This window comes from Marmota flaviventris, chromosome 3, assembly GCF_047511675.1.
Source record: "Marmota flaviventris isolate mMarFla1 chromosome 3, mMarFla1.hap1, whole genome shotgun sequence".
Taxonomy (NCBI): Eukaryota; Metazoa; Chordata; class Mammalia; order Rodentia; family Sciuridae; genus Marmota; species Marmota flaviventris.
The window spans coordinates 595,448-613,492 of NC_092500.1; the positions used below are offsets into that span (position 1 = coordinate 595,448).

General features: G+C 55.5%; 1 protein-coding gene and 1 long non-coding RNA gene across 8 annotated transcripts in view; one reads left to right on the top strand and one right to left on the bottom strand.

Moving 5' to 3' along the window:
- Tubgcp6 (tubulin gamma complex component 6) overlaps positions 1-18,045 on the top strand; it is a 21,530-nt gene continuing 3,485 nt past the window's right edge. For 2 of the 7 annotated variants that reach the window (XM_034635330.2, XM_034635332.2), the window contains exons 1-16: positions 6-857; positions 2,130-2,293; positions 7,190-7,400; positions 9,854-10,027; positions 11,136-11,257; positions 12,160-12,238; positions 12,377-12,486; positions 12,723-12,814; positions 12,909-13,048; positions 13,403-13,552; positions 14,325-14,406; positions 14,480-14,568; positions 14,678-14,793; positions 16,020-16,158; positions 16,464-16,538; positions 16,631-17,888. In XM_034635330.2, coding sequence (XP_034491221.2) covers positions 117-857; positions 2,130-2,293; positions 7,190-7,400; positions 9,854-10,027; positions 11,136-11,257; positions 12,160-12,238; positions 12,377-12,486; positions 12,723-12,814; positions 12,909-13,048; positions 13,403-13,552; positions 14,325-14,406; positions 14,480-14,568; positions 14,678-14,793; positions 16,020-16,158; positions 16,464-16,538; positions 16,631-17,888 — 3,742 coding nt within the window. In that variant the 5' untranslated portion in view covers positions 6-116. Of the gene's footprint in view, positions 858-2,129; positions 2,294-7,189; positions 7,401-9,853; positions 10,028-11,135; positions 11,258-12,159; positions 12,239-12,376; positions 12,487-12,722; positions 12,815-12,908; positions 13,049-13,402; positions 13,553-14,324; positions 14,407-14,479; positions 14,569-14,677; positions 14,794-16,019; positions 16,159-16,463; positions 16,539-16,630; positions 17,889-18,045 lie in introns of all 7 variants that reach the window. The other 5 variants (XM_034635331.2, XM_027953140.3, XM_071609372.1 and 2 more) reach the window with 4 other exon arrangements.
- The window catches only part of LOC117794583 (uncharacterized), a 4,057-nt gene continuing 307 nt past the window's right edge, over positions 14,296-18,045 (bottom strand). Inside the window, exons 2-3 of the long non-coding RNA XR_004618470.2 lie at positions 17,778-17,938; positions 14,296-16,134 (exon numbers count right to left, since the gene is read on the bottom strand). This is a non-coding gene — a long non-coding RNA (uncharacterized lncRNA). The remainder of the gene's footprint in view (positions 16,135-17,777; positions 17,939-18,045) is intronic.

The following is an 18,045-nucleotide window of genomic DNA, read 5'->3' on the forward strand; positions in this document are numbered from 1 at the left end:
GCGCGAGCGGAGTCGAGGCGCTGCGGGCCGGGCGGCCGCTCCCGTGCAGACCGCGAAGCGGACGCCCGCGGCTGGCGACGTTTTCGTTCGCGGGGCCCGAGCTGGGCAGCGCGGACATGGCCGGCATCACCCAGCTGTTCGATGACCTGTGCGAGGCCCTCCTGCCAGCGGCCCCGGCTCGCCCGGGCCAGCGCGGCGTGCCCCGGAGCAGGGCGAAGCAGACCCTCAAGCGGGTGGCCTACAATGCCCTTTTCACGAGCCTGTTCCAAGAGGAGACTCAGCAGCCGCAGCCCGACCTCCCGAAGCTCCCCGTGAGGAACAAGGTCCTCATGCTGTCCTTCGACCTGAGAGTGGGCGGCCTGGGCCCCGAGGCTGACCGACTGGAGGAGCTGGTGGAGGGGCTGCAGGCAGACCCGTGCTGTCCACTCGTGGAGCTGGGGTCTGCGTTGGACCTCCTGGTTCAGCTGGCAGGGAGCGGCCCGCCACGCACCCTGCGGAGAAAACGGGACTACTTCTGCCACAACAGGCACGCGGGCCGGAACGTCCCCTACGGCGGCTACGACTGCTGCGACCTGCGGCTGTTGGAGATGGACGTCCAGTCCCTGATCGCCAGCGAGGAGTACTCCTGTCACAGCATGGTCCAGGAAACGCTTCAAGTGATGGAGGCTGCTCCAGGCACTGGCCTGCCCACCGTAGGGCTCTTCTCATTCGGTGACCCTTGTGGTGACAGGTTTGAGAGAGAAACCCGCATCTCCATCTTCGGTGCTCTTGTGCACAGTCGCACTTATGACATGGATGTGCGACTAGACCTGCCCCCTGTGCCAGATAGCGCAGACCTCTCTGGACTGGCCATTAAGGTAGTGTGTTTTCTCTCCTTAACCTCTACAAGGGCTTGGAAAATGCCTTTGTGCTGGTTGCTGCTGTCAGCTGGGGAGGCTGAGGCAGGAGGATGGCAAGTTGGAGGCCAGCCTTAGCAATTTAGCAAGACCCTCTCTCAAAATAAAAAAGATAGAAAGGATTGAGGATGTGGCTTCATGGTAAAGTGCCCCTGGGTTCCATCCCCTGTGCCAAAAAAGAAAAAGACAAAATGTTTCTAACCTCTTTCCTCATGTGAAGGTGGGATAGCTCAAATCTAGGTTATGGGTGGGCTGAGCTGTCGGGAGGCAGAACTACTGGAGAGGGCTTGCTGGTACCAACCGTCCTGGGCAACCTTCTGTTCTTCTTTTACCGAACAGGGTATGTTGTTTCTTCTGCCCTTAAGACCTGCTGTTTAAATTAAAATTAATGAAAATGAAGTAGGAGAATTTCTGTTGAGTTTCACAAACCATATTTCAAGAATTCAGCTACATGTGGCAAAGATATTTGTTTATGGTATTCATGCTATTTGATATACTTTCTGTGTTATAATGTGGGGACTTTTTTTCCAATTATTGAGTAAATTGTCATTTGCTTTTGCATCTTATTGTATTATGATAAGTGTTGGTAAAGGATACACTGTTACTCTTCAGTCATTCCCTTACTGTAAATTGTTGAGGTTATTGCCAAACATAAATAATGCTGTAGCAAACATCTTGATGTATGTAACTTCATCTACTGTGATTTTCTTTACTGGCTTCTCCAAAATGGAATCTCCGGGTCAGAAAATTATATTGAGACTATGTGCTATGTGAAAATGGAAATTGGTAGGTTTTTTTTTTTTTTTGTATCAAGAATTGAACCCAGGGGCATTTAACCATTGAACCACATCCTCAGCCTGGGTTTTTTTTTTTTTTTTTTTTGAGACAAGAGTCTCACTAAGTTGCTCAGGGCCTTGCTAAATTACTTGAGGCTGGCTTTGAATTTGTAATCCTCCTGCCTCAGCCTCCCAAACCACTGGGATTACAGACATGCTCCATTGTGCCCAGCAACATTGGTAGCTTTAACAGATTTTGTTTAATTCTTTAGGTGATTCATGGGGTGGGGGGTGTTGTGTAATAAAAATATGCTAAAGAAAAATACAAGAGACCTTTTGCAAGGTCTGTCCTTCTAGTGAGTGAATAGATGTAGGTAAAGTTCCAGGAATTCTGTCATAGTTGGAGAATGCAGACAAAAAGTAATAGGGATGGTTGACTTTATCCTGTGATCTCCAGGTCCCTCAAAGTGTGGATCAGTGGGAAGATGAAGGGTTCCAGTCAGCATCCAATTTGACTCCTGATTCTCAGTCTGAACCAAGCATGACCCCAGATGTGGACCTGTGGGAAGCTGCCCTCACGTATGAGCCCAGCAAGCGGAGGTGCTGGGAGCGAGTGGGATGGTGAGTGAGGCTTTCTTTGCCTTTAAATGCATGACCCAGGACTGGGGCTGTAGCTCAGTGTTAGAGCACTTGCCTAACATGTGTGAGGCCCTGGGTTCGATCCCCAGCACCACATAAAGCGAAATAAACAAAACTGTCCATCTACAACTAAAAATATTCTTTTTAAAAAATGCATGACCTACCCACCCCACATCAGCCTGGCCTCAGGGTGTGCTGTGGTCTAACGACCCCAGAGGGCTGAGATCAGGAAGTCTCTACAGTACTGATGTACCCGTGTCTGAGAGAGATGCAGAGGGAAAGGGAGGTTCCTGCTGTGCCAGTGACCTCTGCAGACCACGCCTTCCAGCCAGATTAGTAGTACGTCCTTACCACCAGGGCTGCTCGTCAGGTGTCTGGGGCCACCTGGCAGGCTGTGTGGTAGGTGCTGGGAGGAGATGCTCCCTGAGCAGGGTGTACAGACAAGGAACCTCGTCCACATTTGGAAGCCTTGGGAGGAGTACTCTGTGCTGCTGGATGTTCTGACTGGTGCTGGCAGCTTGCTCCCTGGGCAGAGTGGCCACTTGTGCCCTGGGCTTCTCAGGGCCCAGAGCCTCTGCAGTGAGGTCCTCTCAAGGTTCTTGATGGTACCTGGTGAAAACCCCCAGGATGGTGTAGAGGGTGTGCTTTCCCCAAATGTTTGTTGCAGATCCCTCATCACACCCTGTCTGTGGGTCAGTCTGGGAGACCAGCTGGGGAGCACTGAACAGAAGAGTCTGGGCTGGAGGAGCTGTGAGCTGTCTGATACAGAGTCTGGGCCCCTGCAGGCTCTCCTGGAGAGGAGCATGTCACTGGGGGCAGTCATTCCGTGCCCCTGTGCCAGGACACTGCCTCCAAGGGAGAACTTTCCCAGCGTGGTCATCTGTGCCAGGAGGATTCCTCCTTGCTTCCCAGCACAGTGCTGTTCTAAGGGGCTTCTGGGTCCTGTCACTTTTCTCTAGGCTTCCAGTCCTGTCTCCTTGTATGTGCAAAACAAGTCGGATGGTCCCGCTCTCTGACAGCCCCTTGCATGTTTAAAAATTGGTTCTATGGTTATTGCCTCCTTGTGCGAATAATGGCACTTTGTCTGGAGTGTTCTGGTTGCTGTCTAGGAAGCATGATCATGTCCTGATTTGTGTGTCACCCTGTTAGGAATGCCCTTGGTCCTGTCTGTGTGCCTGCAGCGCTCCAGTGCTGAGGGGCACCCTGGTGGTCTTTCCAGTGAGGAGAACTGATGTTTCTCAGGTGATTAGGGTTAGTGGTAGTGTGTAAAACACGGTTTGCTTTGTTATCCCAGCTAGCCTAGAACTCCTGGGCTCCCACAATTCTCCCCCTCAGCCTCCCAAGTAGCTCGGATGACAGACACACTGTCACCTGTTTCTGAGTTGTTTTAATGGGTCTTACGATGGGAGAGGCCCACCTCAGTGCTTAGGAGACACGAGATGGAATAAAGATTCCATCACACACAGGCCCCCAGGTACACAGCCTACGTGGCGGCCACGCATGGAGGTCCAGGACTTGGGGGGGCGTGGGCCCATGCCTCTATCAGGCCCAGAGTGTTATCCAGACAGATTTCCCACAGGCAGTTTTAACTGGGCGTCCAGATCAAGCACAGAGTTCCAAGAAGTCACGTGGAGGCAAGAGGTGGTCACTGCAGCAGGTCTACACAGTCCTTGCAGGTGTGAGGGTGAGGTGTGGGCAGCCCAAGCAGGCCTCATCTAGCTGACCCATGGGGAGGTGGTCATCAGGGGCAGCCATATGAGGCAGAGATCTAGGTGGGCCGCAGGAGAGCTGGGAGGAGGTGCAGAACTGGGAACCGTCAGGGGCTGAGCCCTGCTTCTGGTGTGAGGACGTCCAACGTGCATTCCCATGGACGCTGAGGCAGTGTCGACTTGTGCAGGCTCACTGCCCGAAGCGTTGGTGTACCTAACAGAGTGCTGATGTAGCCTGGGCAGCATCTGAAGGGACCCCAGGGAGGCGAAGGCACTGTTGTTGTCCCAGTGCACAGCCACTGGCACGGCCTCTGTTGGGACCATGAATCAGTCTGTGATTCAACTTTGTGGCAAATCTGTCTTGTTTATATTTATTTATTTATTTATTTTGTGGTGCTGGGGGTGGACCAGGGTCCTCTCACTGCTAGGAGACACAAGATGGAGCTTTACCACTGAGCAACCTCCCCAGCCCCTCTTGTTTGGTTTTACATTCCTATTGTGAGCTCTGAGCAGGTGGTTGAAGGAGCTGCTGCTGAGCCAGAGAGAGATCTCTTCCACCAGCACCCAAAAACACTCTGCCCTTGCCTTAAGACCACTGGAGCCAGGCACAGTGGCACACATCTGTAATCCCAGCAATTCAGGAGGCTAAGGCAGGATTGCAGATTTGAAGCCAGCTTTAGCCATTTAGTGAGACTCTTGTCTCAAAATGAAAAATAAAAATGGGGATATGGCTCAGTGGTAAAGGGCCCTGGGCTCAAGCCTCAGAGAGACCCCACAAAGGGCTGCTCCCCCTTCTGATTGCCCTGAAAGCCAGCACTGGTCTACAGCCTGGGGCCTGCTGCTGGGCCACAGGACTGGCCCTGAGGCTGAGGTTTCTCAGGGTCTGGGACAGCCAATTTCTCTGTGTTTATCACATCCCTGGGAAGTTCCATTCCAGCACCACAGGAAAACAACACACACACACACACACACACACACACACACACAGAGCTGGGCTGGAACCAGGCTCCAATGCGTGCCTGGCAGTGCTTTACACTGAACACCTCCCCAATCCTCAAACTGCATCCTTGATTACTTTAAGTGTAAGGGTGTATGTATGGTATGCAGGGAGGGTGCTCAGTGTGGGTGTGTGGTGTGCAGGGAGGGAGTGCAGTGTGTGGGTGTGGTGTGCAGGAAGAGTGCAGTGTGAGTGTGGTGTGCAGGGAGGGAGTGCAGTGTGTGGGTGTGTGGTGTGCAGGGAGGGAGTACAGTGTGTATGTGTGGTGTGCAGGGTGGAGTGCAGTGTGTGGGTGTGGTGTGCAGGAAGAGTGCAGTGTGAGTGTGGTGTGCAGGGAGGGAGTGCAGTGTGTGGGTGTGTGGTGTGCAGGGAGGGAGTACAGTGTGTATGTGTGGTGTGCAGGGTGGAGTGCAGTGTGTGAGGGTGGAGTGCAGTGTGAGTGTGGTGTGAGGGTGGTGTGCAGTGTGTGGGTGTGGTGTGCAGGGAGGGAGTACAGTGTGTATGTGTGGTGTGCAGGGTGGAGTACAGTGTGTGGGTGTGGTGTGCAGGAAGAGTGCAGTGTGAGTGTGGTGTGCAGGGAGGGAGTGCAGTGTGTGGGTGTGTGGTGTGCAGGGAGGGAGTACAGTGTGTATGTGTGGTGTGCAGGGAGGGAGTACAGTGTGTATGTGTGGTGTGCAGGGTGGAGTGCAGTGTGTGGGTGTGGTGTGAGGGTGGAGTGCAGTGTTTATGTGTGGTGTGCAGGGTGGAGTGTAGTGTGTGTGTGGTGTGAGGGTGGAGTGTAGTGTGTGTGGGTGGTGTGCAGTGTGTGCGTGCTTGGTGTTGTGCAGTGTGTGGGCGTGCTTGGTGTTGTGCAGTGTGTGTGCGTGCTTGGTGTTGTGCAGTGTGTGTGCGTGCTTGGTGTTGTGCAGTGTGGGTGTGCTTGGTGTTGTGCAGTGTGTGTGCGTGCTTGGTGTTGTGCAGTGTGTGTGCGTGCTTGGTGTTGTGCAGTGTGTGGGTGTGCTTGGTGTTGTGCAGTGTGTGTGTGTGTGCTTGGTGTTGTGCAGTGTGGGTGTGCTTGGTGTTGTGCAGTGTGGGTGTGCTTGGTGTTGTGCAGTGTGTGTGCGTGCTTGGTGTTCTCAGAGGGTGAGGATGAGGTGAGGGCTTACAGGACAGTGTGCGCCCTATTTTAAGCTGGCAGCAGTTACCTTCTCACACTTGTCTTGTTATTTGGTACTGGGGATTGAACCAGTGGCGCTCTACCCCTGAGCCTCATCTCAGCCCCTTTGTATAATTTATTTAAAGACAGGGTCCTACTGAGTTGCTTAGGGCCTGGCTAAAATGCTGAGGCTGGCTTTGAACTCAGGATCTTGCTGCCCTGTGCCACTGAGCCTGGCTGTTCACGTGCTTCTTGGCAGTGTCTGACTCTGTGCATTCCTCCCACTGTTTCCACCTACCTCTTCTGTTTCAGCAACTAGATGGGTTGTTACTGTTTCCATCCCATGTGGTGTGTTTGGAGAGGTTGTAAAACGTAGGTCATAGAAGAGTCTTCACCTTTTTTAAGTGTCCAGTTCTGTGGTACTAGGTATATTCACCATTGTGCAGTGAGCACAACTTCCATCTTGCACAGGGAAACACTCCTCCCGTTGACTCCTGCCCCCAGGCCTGGCCGCTCCCACTGCCCTGGCTCTAGGCCTTGACTGCTGTGGGGGTTTGTCAGTGGGATTCCCTGGACTTGACTCTGTGACCTGTGCTGCCCTCAGCAGTGTCTTCCACCCCGTGTGCTCTGGCATGCCAGGGTGAGGGACGCTCCATTGTGTGCTTTGCTGTGCTTTGTTTCTCCCCTTGTCTTGGTTGAATGCAGAAGTGGCTTCTGCCTTTGGCTGTCGTGGATGATGCTTTGTGAGTCAACATGGATGCATAAGCCTTGTGATTGGTTTAAGAAACGCATCATAGTGAGTTGCCATCTGAGGACCACGGTGCTCTGGTGGCCCTAGCTGTTGTCCCAGGACAGGCTGGGGAGACGCTCTGTGGAGGTCAGGGCTGTGCTCCAGTGCTAAGTGGAGGCTGAGGGGAGGCTGGTAGTTGATGGCCTTCGCGCTGGCCCTTTGTCAGATGAACCTGCTCCTCGGGGGGAGGGTACTAAGATGCCTGCTGCCCCTCTGTTCACCATCTTTTCCTCCATTTCCCTTGCAGCCCCCCTGGCCACAAAGAGGAGCCCTACCTCACTGAAGCAGGAAGGGACGCCTTTGACAGGTTCTGCAGGCTCCGCCAAGGTGAGCTTCAGGCGCTCAGTGGGGGCCTCCTGCAGGCCCCAAGACCCATGTTGGTGAAGGAGCAAGAGCTGGTGAAGGACTCGCTGAACGTCCTGCTTGGGGTGGTGTCCGCCACGTTCTCCCTCTGCCAGGTAAGAAGGCCTAGCAGTCACGGGGCCAGCTTATTGCTTGCTGGCAGCCTGCCCTCTACCAGGCACACTTAGAGCACGTCCAGGGGTGGGGTAGGTCAGTGCAGTGGGTGGCAGGGAAGGTTAGCTCTGCAGACTCTCAGTGAGACAGAAGAAATGCTTCACCCCCTTTCCTCCACTCCCATGACAGGAGGCCAGCTTCATTCTTTGCCTTGGACATCCAGTTGTCCAGCATCTTCTTGTCAAAAAGCCTGTCTCATCCCTGTTGAATGGTCTTGGCACCTCCTTGTCAGTCAAACTTTGCTTTCTGAACTCCATTTTTGTGTGCATTTGTTTCTGAACTCTGTAATCTGTTGCTGGTTTACACGCCCATCTTCACGCCATGCCTGTCTGCTGTGTCAAGGACTGAGCTTGACTGGAGCTTTTGAACTGGGGAAATGTTTGAGTCCGGCAGCTTGCGTTTTGTGCATCTGTGGTTCTGGGGATGGAAACCAGGGCCTCTCAAGTGCTCCACTATGGAGCTGCATCCCCAGCCCCCCAGTTTGTTATTTTTCAAGACCATTTTGGCAACTTGGGGTCCTTTAAGATTGCAGATGAATTTTTGTATAGTTTTTCTCTTTCTGCAACACCTGGGATATCTTTCCATTTATGCTCTTAGTTTGTTTTAGTAACGTTTGGAGTTTGCGGTTTATGAGTTTTTTTCCCTTGGTTGCTTCTTTGTGGATTCTTGAGGTTTCTGTACATCTACAATGAGTTAACTTTTGTTTTATTTTGAGTTTTTTTTATGTGTTTGCAGTGTTGGGGATTGAACCCAGGGCCTCACGTATCCTAACAGTAGGAGCCCTACCACTGCGCTGCATGCCCAGCCCTTCGTAATTTTTGAGACAGGGTCTTGCTAAGTTGCACAGGCTGTCCTTGTCTTTTATACTGGGGTTGGACTGAAATGTGATTTACCATTGAGTTACATTCTCAGTCCTTTTTTTATTTTTTCATTTCATTTCATTTATTTATTTATTTTCTTAATTTTTATTTTGAGATAGGGCCTTGCTAAGTTGCTGAAGCTGGCCTTGAACTTGCAGTCCTTCTGCCTCAGCTTCCCGAGTCTCTGGGATCATAGGTGTGGCCACCGCACCCAGCCCCCCAACATCTTTTTCCCTCACTCATTCTAGGTGAAGGTTCCTCAGTTGTTGATCTCTTCAAAGAGCCAGCGTTTGCTTTGGTTGGCTCTGTTCTCTGTTTCATCTCTGCCTTTGTCTTTGTCATCTCTGCTCCTGCTGGTTCTGGCTCACCTGCTGCCTAGCCTCCCTAGGTGTGCCGCATGGCCACTGGCCGGCCTGGGCTGACTGGGCGTCTGCGGCTCTCTGCGGCTCTCGCTCCTCCCAGCGCTGCACAGGGTCTCTCGCTGCCGTCCTTGTCAGCAGCCTTGTGGGAGGTGCTGTGACTCATCTTGTTACTTTCTCTGCACTGACCCCTGGGAGCCAGGGGAAGCCTCAGAGCTGGGTCTGCCCCAGAAGGTTGTCCCCTTTATTTTTTTCCTCATTCAGATGATAGCAGTGGAGTTTATCTATCTATTTATTTTTGTTTTTATTGACCCTTGACTCTTTCTCTTTTGAGATGGGGTCTCACTAAGTTGCCCAGGCTGGACTAGACATAAAAGACAATGCTCTTCCTGCCTCGGCCTCCCAGACAGCTGGGGCTGAGTGTGTGCCGCTGGCCTTGGCTTGTGTGTGTTTCTGGTACTGTGTGGAGGGGCTGTTTGTCTGCGCCCTTTCCACAGCTGGAACTGTGAAGATGGGTTTTTTTTTAATGTATATTTTTAGGTTGTTGATGACCTTTATTTTATTCATTTTATTTATATGCAGTGCTGAGAATTGAACCCAGTGCCCCACACATGCTAGACAAGTGCTCTACCACTGAGCCACAGCCTCAGCCCTTGAACATGTTTTTAAAATTTTATTTTATTTTAATTTTTATTTTTTTAGTTGTAGATGGATACGACACCTTTATTTCATTTATTTAAATCTATGTATTGCTGAGGATCGAACCCAGTGCCTCACACGTGCCAGTTGAGCACTTGACCACTGAGCCACAACCCCAAACCGAACATGTATTTTTTTTTAGTTGTAGTTGGACACAATACCTTTATTTTATTTATTTATTTTTATGTGGTGCTGAGGATCGAACCCAGAGCCTCACACATGCTAGCCAAGCGCTCTACCGCTGAGCCACAACCCCAGCCCCTTGAACACGTAATTTTAAGTGTGGTCAGTGAAAGACCATATGCTGTTATGGTGTATAATAAATACACACAAGTGGGTGTGTTTGGGCCATTTTCCTTTCACTTTTGGAACTTCTGCTTGTGTGTCTTGGTCCTGGGGGGCTCTGGGTGGTATGTGGCTGGGTGCCCGCGCTAGGGGTCTAGATGCCTGGCTTTGACTCCACCTCTCATCCTGTAGCTCTCTCAGGCCTTTGTTGTGGAGCGGGGTGTCCACGTGTCAGGGGCTTCTCCCGAGAGCATCAGCAGTATCCTGTCAGAGGTGGCTGAGTATGGGACCTGCTACACACGCCTGAGCCACTTCTCCCTGCAGCCCGTGCTGGGCGCCTCCTGCAGCAGGGGCCTTGTGTTTCAGGTATTGGCTTGAGGAGAACATTGTATTCTGGGTACTGTTTCCATGTTGGGAATGGAACCCAGGGCCCATCATGCTAGGCATCCTCCAGCTGCGTTCTGGAAAAAATCTCAGGTCCTACTCCAGGATCACCGAGTCCAAACCTTCCCAGGAATGGGTGACTGGGGTGAGGTATCACTTATCCATTCTTCCACGGGAACCCTGGGGCAGATGAGTTTGGGCCAAAGGCTAGCCGGAGGTAGGTGTGGCCAGTGTTTGGGGGCTGGGGGCAACACCAGGTGCTGTGGGGCAAGCCAGACAGGTACCAGCAGCAACTAAGTGGGGCCTGAGTCACCTGTTCCCAGTGGTACAGCACCAGCGGCACTTCTCCTGTTTTGAGGAGTTGACATTCAAGGGGCTTGGGTCCTGAGCCAAGTCTGTTTTGCTGAAGGACTTGCATCCAGCTTAGGTCCTGGTAGAATCCCACCGGACCACAGGTGTGGCCTGAGCTGGGTGAGACAGGTGCACACAAGAGCTGGGTACTAGGAGAGATGAGGGGCAGGTGTCAGGAAGAGGTGGGGCAGGGCCCAGCCTGGGGGGACTGGGCCACGTGACCCCTTCAAACTCTGATGAGGGACAGATGATACACTGAGGCCAGCTTTCCGACTGTAGGCTGGGAGGCAGTGCACGGGAGCTGCATGGGGAAGTCCATCCAGGTAGGAGGGAGTGAGCATGGGACCCGAGGGGATGCAGGGCTTCAGGGTGTAGAGAATGGGTTATGGTGGACACCCAGGCCTCTGAGGGGCAGGAGGGGTGGCTATGGCTCCTGACCATCTGGCATGTGTGGACAAGACAGGGGGCTCCTGGGGTGGTGGTTCTAGGTTGTCCTGTCTGGGTGACTCAGGGCCACACTGCTGGGGCCTCAGAGCTGGCGACTGTGGTGGAGCCTGGCTGAGGCCAGGCATGTGATGGGCCGTCCTGTGCATTATCCCTGCTTCTAGCTGGGTTGAGCTGATAGGTGGCACTGCCTGGGAGGTGGGCACAGGATGGGTCTGGAAGCAGAGCCATGTGCTCTCTAAACCGGGTGGTGGCTCAGTCTGCGTGCAGACCTTCCTCCTCGCCTCCCCTGCAGGCCTTCACCAGCGGCTTGAGGCGGTACCTGCAGTACTACCGGGCCTGCGTCCTCGCCACCCCGCCCACACTCAGCCTCCTCACCATTGGCTTTCTCTTTAAGAAGTTGGGCCGGCAGCTCAGGTGAAGCTCTGCACATGCCTGGAGACTTGGGGGGTAGCATGGGACTTGCTGCAGGGAGCTAGTTGCTTGCTGTGCTAGGGAGCACAGTGAGCTCCCCCCAGCAAGGTCCAGAAGAGCAATCGCAGGAGGTAACCAAGTGTCCCTGGCCCACTGGTGCTAGGTGTCACTGGGTGCTGCCGTCCACCCACCACACCCACGTCCACCCTGCCTAGGTTTGGGGGTTCCCACCTAAATAGTACACGGGTCCATGGACGTGGCCTCTGGGACTCACAAGCCTGTTAGTAAAAAGCCAGGCAAGTGTCTGTGGCTAGTGCTATCTGAAGAAGAGGGGTGGAGGCCTCACCGAGAAAGACACCCTCCCGACAGCAGGGAGTGCGGTTGTGGGGGGAGGGCGGGGCCTGGTCCTTGGGGGCGTCAGGTGGAGCAGAGCAGCAGTTGGGCAGAGAGGGCGAAGGGCCTGTGGGGGTCTCGGCAGTCATCAGGCCCCAGGGGGTGGTGACCTGGGCCAGGCTGGGAGAAGGCAGGAGGGGGTCTTGGCAATCATAGGCATGAACTGAGGGAATCGTGGGCTTGGGATGGAGTGGGGAGGTGGCTGCATCCAGGCATGGGTGTGTAGTGATGCGGGTGGACACATAGGCATAGGCTCCTGGACTGGTCTGGCAGAAAGCTCAGCTGTAGGTAGATGGGGTATGAGTGCTTTCAAAGCCTGGGCAGGCCAGTCATTTAGAGGAGCCTAAGATGGGCAGGGATTTCACTCACCTAGTCTGACCCTGGCCTCGGGGACCTCAGCCCCGTCACCTGCTCTGGTATTAGCCTTGGGGATCCTGAGACTGTCACCTGGTCTAAGCCTAGCCTGGGAACCTGAGCCCTATCACCTGGTCTGATCTAGCCTCTGGGCCTAGGTACCTGGCTGAGCTTTGTGGTGTTGGCACTGTGCTCCCTGGGTCCAGCGGAGGAGAGCCTGGGGATGCATTCCCTACCGTGAGTTTGCCCCCTGGCTGATTGTGGGGGCCTGGTCAGCTCCGGGGGTGGGGGCTGGCTAGGGGCCCCTGGTGCTGCTGCCCACCTAGGCAGGGCTCCAGGCACTGCTGCTGAGCCTGCCTCTGCTCCTTTGTGCAGGGGGTGAAGCTGCTGTCCTACCTCTACCAGGAAGCCCTGGACAACTGCAGCAATGAGCACTACCCTGTGCTGCTGTCCCTGCTGAAGACAAGCTGTGAGCCCTATACACGGTGGGTGTGCTGCATGGCCGGTGGGCCTGGGCTTCTGGGGCAGGTAGGGCAGGGCTGTGTTCAGATCAAGTGGTGTTTGGGAGCTTTCTTGGCCACACGTGAGGCAGGAGGGTGAGTGGACTCAAGTGGGTGCACTAGGGAGGAGGGCACACTCACCCCACGCCTACCCACCGCTGGCATTGCCTGTGCATGTTATACCATGTCCACTCACCCTGGGCACCCCGATGCTATGGCAGGTTCATTCATGACTGGGTGTACAGCGGGGTCTTCAGAGACGTGTATGGGGAGTTCATGATCCAGGTGAACCACGAGTACCTTGGCTTCAGAGGTAGGTGGCCACAGTCTCTTGGGTTGGGCCTCCACATCTATGGGACAGGGACAGCACTGACTGCAGGCCACTCCGTGTTCTGTTCCACGTTTAGACAAGCTTTACTGGACCCATGGCTATGTGCTCATCTCCAAGGAGGTGGAGGAGTGTGTGCCTGTGTTCCTGAAGCACATTGCCCACGACGTGTACGTCTGTGGGAAGACCATCAACCTTCTGAAGCTCTGCTGTCCCCGGGTGAGCGGGGTCGGGGCACCTGGGGCAGGAGCTGTGGGGCCCAGTCCGTGCAGGGGTGTCGTGGGACCCTGCCGTTACTTCTGCAGGCACCCGTGGCCCTGCACGTGGCGTCGCTCTGGATGGAGCCCCTGTGCAGCCGGGACTGAGGGAGGGTCCATCTGGGAGGTACCCTCACATCTGAGAAGACCGGCTGTGTGTTGCCATTGAGGGCTGCTGTCTGGACATAGGAGAGAATTATTTCTGAGAAAGAGCATTTGGCTGTCCACACACATCCCTGGAAACCCAGAGGCAAAGCTGGGTCCCCATGCCCTGTCCCACTGCGGGCCAGTGCTCACTGCAGCCCCCTTCTGGCAGCACTACCTCTGTTGGTCGGATGTCCCTGTGCCTCGCATTTCGGTGATTTTCTCCCTGGAGGAGTTGAAGGAGATAGAGAAGGACTGTGCTGTCTACGTTGGGCGGATGGAGAGGGTTGCCCGCCACAGCTCCATCAGCAAGGAGGAGAAGGTGCTTTCCTTGGGCCTCAGGGGCTTCCTTTGCCCCTTATCCAGGGTGGCTGAGGGGCTAGGGGCTAGGGGCTAGACATGCACAATGGGGCAGCCCCTTCTGGTGTTCTCTGTGCTGGTGCTGTCTGGGGTGCGATAGTGGAACACATGTCCTGGAGTCAGGTGTCCAGGCAGGGGCCCTCCCCCTTCCTGGGTCTGGGTAGCCCAGCCTTCACTGGCCTTTGCTGATATAGGCAGCAGCAGCGGGGCTTCCCTGGGGCCCTGCGTTGTGGGTAGACGTCCTGGGCGAGCTCCAGGCGGCTGGGGGACTAGTGTGTCTGGCAGGGCCACGTTCCCAGTGTTCCCTGGGAGGGGCTGATGGTGGCCAATGCCATTTCCCAGAAACCCTCCTGGCCCATAGCATGGTGGGCAGCAGGGAGACCCATGCAGAGCCAACCCAGCAGGCCGAGCAGGGAAGCCCCTCTGAGTCGCGTGGTCCCCTCTAAGGGGGCATACAGCCTGGGTGTTGAGCCCAGGTGTCTCTGAGAGTGTGTCAACTTCTCAAAAGCTTGGAATACCTTGTTATTGATCTAAATCAGAGGTTCTTGACCTTGTTGGGTGCCTTCTGGCCTCAGGTGGAGGGAGTATCATGCCTGCTGGCCCCAGATCTAGGCAGGTGCAGGGGAGGCTGTGGATAACAGCAAAAGCTGGGTATTTCTGATGGCCAGCCCCTCTCCTAGGCCATCTCAGGAAAGGGACCAAAACTGAGGGTGCTTTGTTTATTGTCTTTGTAGGAACTACGTATGGAAATTGCAAAACAAGAATTAATTGTCCATGCCCGGGAAGCAGCCTCCAGGGTCCTGAGTGAGCTGAGCGGTAAGTTTGGCTCCAAATCCTCCCCTCTGTGGCCTGGGTCTTCTGTTGGGGCTCCTCATGACTTCCAACACAGACCGGCAGATGTCCGAGCAGATGGCCTTGGATGCCCGGAAGCGAGAGCAATTTCAGCGTCTAAAGGAGCAGTTTGTGAAGGACCAGGAGGTGGGTGGGCCCAGCCTGCAGGTCCTGGACCGGAAGGTGGGTGGGCCTAGCCCCCCTTGGTTCTGGCTGCTGAAGCCCCATTTAGCAAACAGGGCTGTTTGTTGGGTAGCGACGCCTGGCGGCCCGACAGGAAGAACTGGAAGATGACTTCAGCTATGCTCGTGAGGTCCGGGACCGAGAGAAGCGGCTGACAGCCCTGGAGGAAGAGCTGGACAGGAAGGCCAGGTGGGGCAGCCGCAGGCACAGGCACAGTGCAGGCTTAAATGCCAGTGATGGCTATTTAATCTCAAGGAGTGCAGGCACGCAGTGTGGTGGAGAGGCTGGTGCATTGAGCCATGCCCCTGCTTCGTGCTGGGGCCGCTGACAAGCTGGGTGCCCTCAGCTATCTAGAGTGCCCTTTTGCTGGTTGGCATGTCACATGGCATGATTGGTGTCTAGGCTCTTTGTCTATTTGTTTACCTTAAAATTATTTATTTTGGGGCTGGGACATAGCTCAGTTGGTAGAGTTCTTGCCTCGCATGCAAAGGCTCTGGGTTCAATCCACAGTACCACCAAAAAAAGAAAAAAGAAAGCTTAGTTTTACCTTTAAAAACTTTTCCCATTGTTCTGGGAATGAACCCAGGGCCTCACGAATGCTAGGCAAGTGCTCTACCACTGAGCTGTACCCCGCTGTCTGACTTTTAAACAGCTCCTATTTATCTTAGCCCTGTCACTGGCCCAAAGGGACAGCCCACATCCCATGTAGCTCCTGAAAGTCTGTCTCCTGCAGTACATTAGTTTGTCCCATGAACTGGGAGTTGAGTCTTCCAGTAGAAGACTTTCATCCCTCTGTGAGGGGTGGCCACTTCCCTGCGTTGTCACAGGACGCTTGCTGCGCCTGCTTCTGACACTGTCATGGACCTGGTGAGGGTGTGCCTCCTGTGTGTGCTGGGCTTGGGCTGTGTGGCTCTCCATGTGAGTAGCCTTCTGCTTACCCACACAGGGAACCAGGCAGAGGCCCCTTCCCCACCCTGTGGTGGTCAAACTAGGGCGAGCCAGTCCAGGTGTGGGTCCAGCTGCCTGCTTGTGGGAGGCTCAGAATCACTGGGTTTGTGTTGGGTCTGCTCTGTGTGCTATTTTGTGTCTGTCTTCAGTTCTCTGGGGTCTGAACTTGTAGAGCAGGAGAGTGCATCTCCCGTCAGGCTGGCCCTCAGCTCTGTGCTCAGTTCCTTACCTCAGGCCGTGTGGGTTCTCTGGGTATTGTTCAGAGACGTCTGTCTAGCCCTGACTGGCCATCTGCCGGCTAGGGGCCCCTACCAGACTAGCCCACCCAGGGAGCCCCAGGGGTTCTTGGGGGGAGATGGAGGATAGGGGCCCCAGGAACATGCCCATGGGAACATTCCTCCTTGCCTGGGGGTGCCCACAGACAGTGCAGTGACTGGTGACTGTGTCCACTCTGGGTATGGCTTCAGGCAGGCACTGGTGGACCACTATAGCAAGCTGTCTGCAGAGGCAGCTCGTCGGGAGCAGAGGGCACTGTGGAGAATCCAGAGGCACCGACTGGAAAGTGCACGGCTTCGTTTTTTCCTAGAAGATGAAAAGCGTGTCCAGGTATTGTAGTGACGTTAAGTAGCAGCTCTTTGAAGGGCGCCATGTGTGTCTGAGCTTCTGAAATGGCACAGGGCTTTTACCCCTCCTCAGCCTGCCACAGGCGCTGTGCTGTCTCTCGGTGCCAGATGCAGGGGGTGACCGGCATCTGCTGATCCAGCATAAGCACCATCACCAGCATGTGTGGGCAGCAGGGCTGTGGCTTCCATGGGCCAGGGAGGCCCTGTGGAGAGTGTGCTGGGCTAGGTGCCAGCTCTGCTGGTCGGTGCACAGGTGCTGCTACCTGTGTCCCACTGGCTTAATTTCAGGAGATGCTGAAGAACGTGGCTGAGGCTTGCCAGCCCCAGGAGCTGCTGGGTCACCTCCCAGGTACCTGCTCCCAGGTAAGGACTAGAGCAGGACTGAGGGCCCCAGCCGGAGAGCTGAATGTGGGGAGTGGGGTTAGATGGCTCTGGGAGACCTGAGACCAGGCTAGGTCAATGCCCTGTTGCAGGTCACATCTCCAGGCCCTGAGCACCCAGACAGAGGTCCTACCTGTAATTCAGCACCCACAGAGCTGCACTTGGCTGCCTGGGATTGTCCAGGCAGGCCGAGTGTGCCCACTACGCAGGCCATTGAGTCTCCAGCAGTTGGGGCTGGTGGCTCGGGGACCAGGCTGGCAGAGGGGGCTGAGCCGTTCTCTGCTGGCCTCAGCATCACAGACTTCCTGCCCTTGGGTCCCAGCGCTGAGCAGCCTGTGCAGACCAACAGGGCCCTTCCCCTGGAGGAGGCGCTGCAGACCATCAGCTCAGACCTGCCTGCCGTTTCCCCTGGGGAGGCCCATGCCACAGCTAGTACACAGCCTGCCCAGCCACAGGAGTACGACTTCAGCACCGTCCTGAGGCCAGCTGCGGCCACCTCACCTTCCTCAGGTCCCCTCCAGGCTGTTGAGGGCAGCTTGGGCCCTGAGGAGCACGCGCCATGGGAGGGCACGCATGAGGGCACACAGATGGCTCTGTCCCCCCCACTCAGGCATGTCACCTCTGAGGAGGGAAGCAACCGGCCCACAGGGCAGCTCCATAGGCACGTGTCAGATGCCAGCATCAGGGTAGGGGAGAACATGCCAGACGTGGCTCCCTCCCGGCCACGGTGGAACGTCCACGGGCACGTGTCAGATGCCAGCATCAGGGTGGGGGAGAACATGCCAGACGTGGCTCCCTCCCGGCCACGGTGGAACGTCCACGGGCACGTGTCAGATGCCAGCATCAGGGTGGGGGAGAACATGCCAGACGTGGCTCCCTCCCGGCCACGGTGGAACGTCCACGGGCACGTGTCGGATGCCAGCATCAGGGTGGGGGAGAACATGCCAGACGTGGCTCCCTCCTGGCCACGGTGGAACGTCCACGGGCACGTGTCAGATGCCAGCATCAGGGTGGGGGAGAACATGCCAGACGTGGCTCCCTCCCGGCCACGGTGGAACGTCCACGGGCACGTGTCGGATGCCAGCATCAGGGTGGGAGAGAACAGACCAGAAGCTGAGCCCAACCCACCCTGGCCCCACCAGAGCCCCCCTAGCCACGTTTCTCAGGCAGGCTCAAGCCTGGAAGTACAGAACCCTGCCCTGGAACATGGGCCACAGCTACCTGCAGACACGGAGCCTTCCATCTGCTGTCCCAACGTGGGCAGCCTGCAGACCTTGCCCTCTGCTGCGTCCAAGTCCAGCACTTTGGGAGACAGTGTCTCTGAGGAGCCAGGTCAGAGTGGAGCAGTTGGTGGTCAGGCTGGGGGCATTGGGGCCCACAAACTGGGGAGGGCACAGGAGTGTGGAAAGTTGCCCCCAGGTGCCAAGTCTGTTAACCAGGACCAAATCCGTTGTGGGGCATGTGTGGGGACTCCCTGGGCCACCCATGC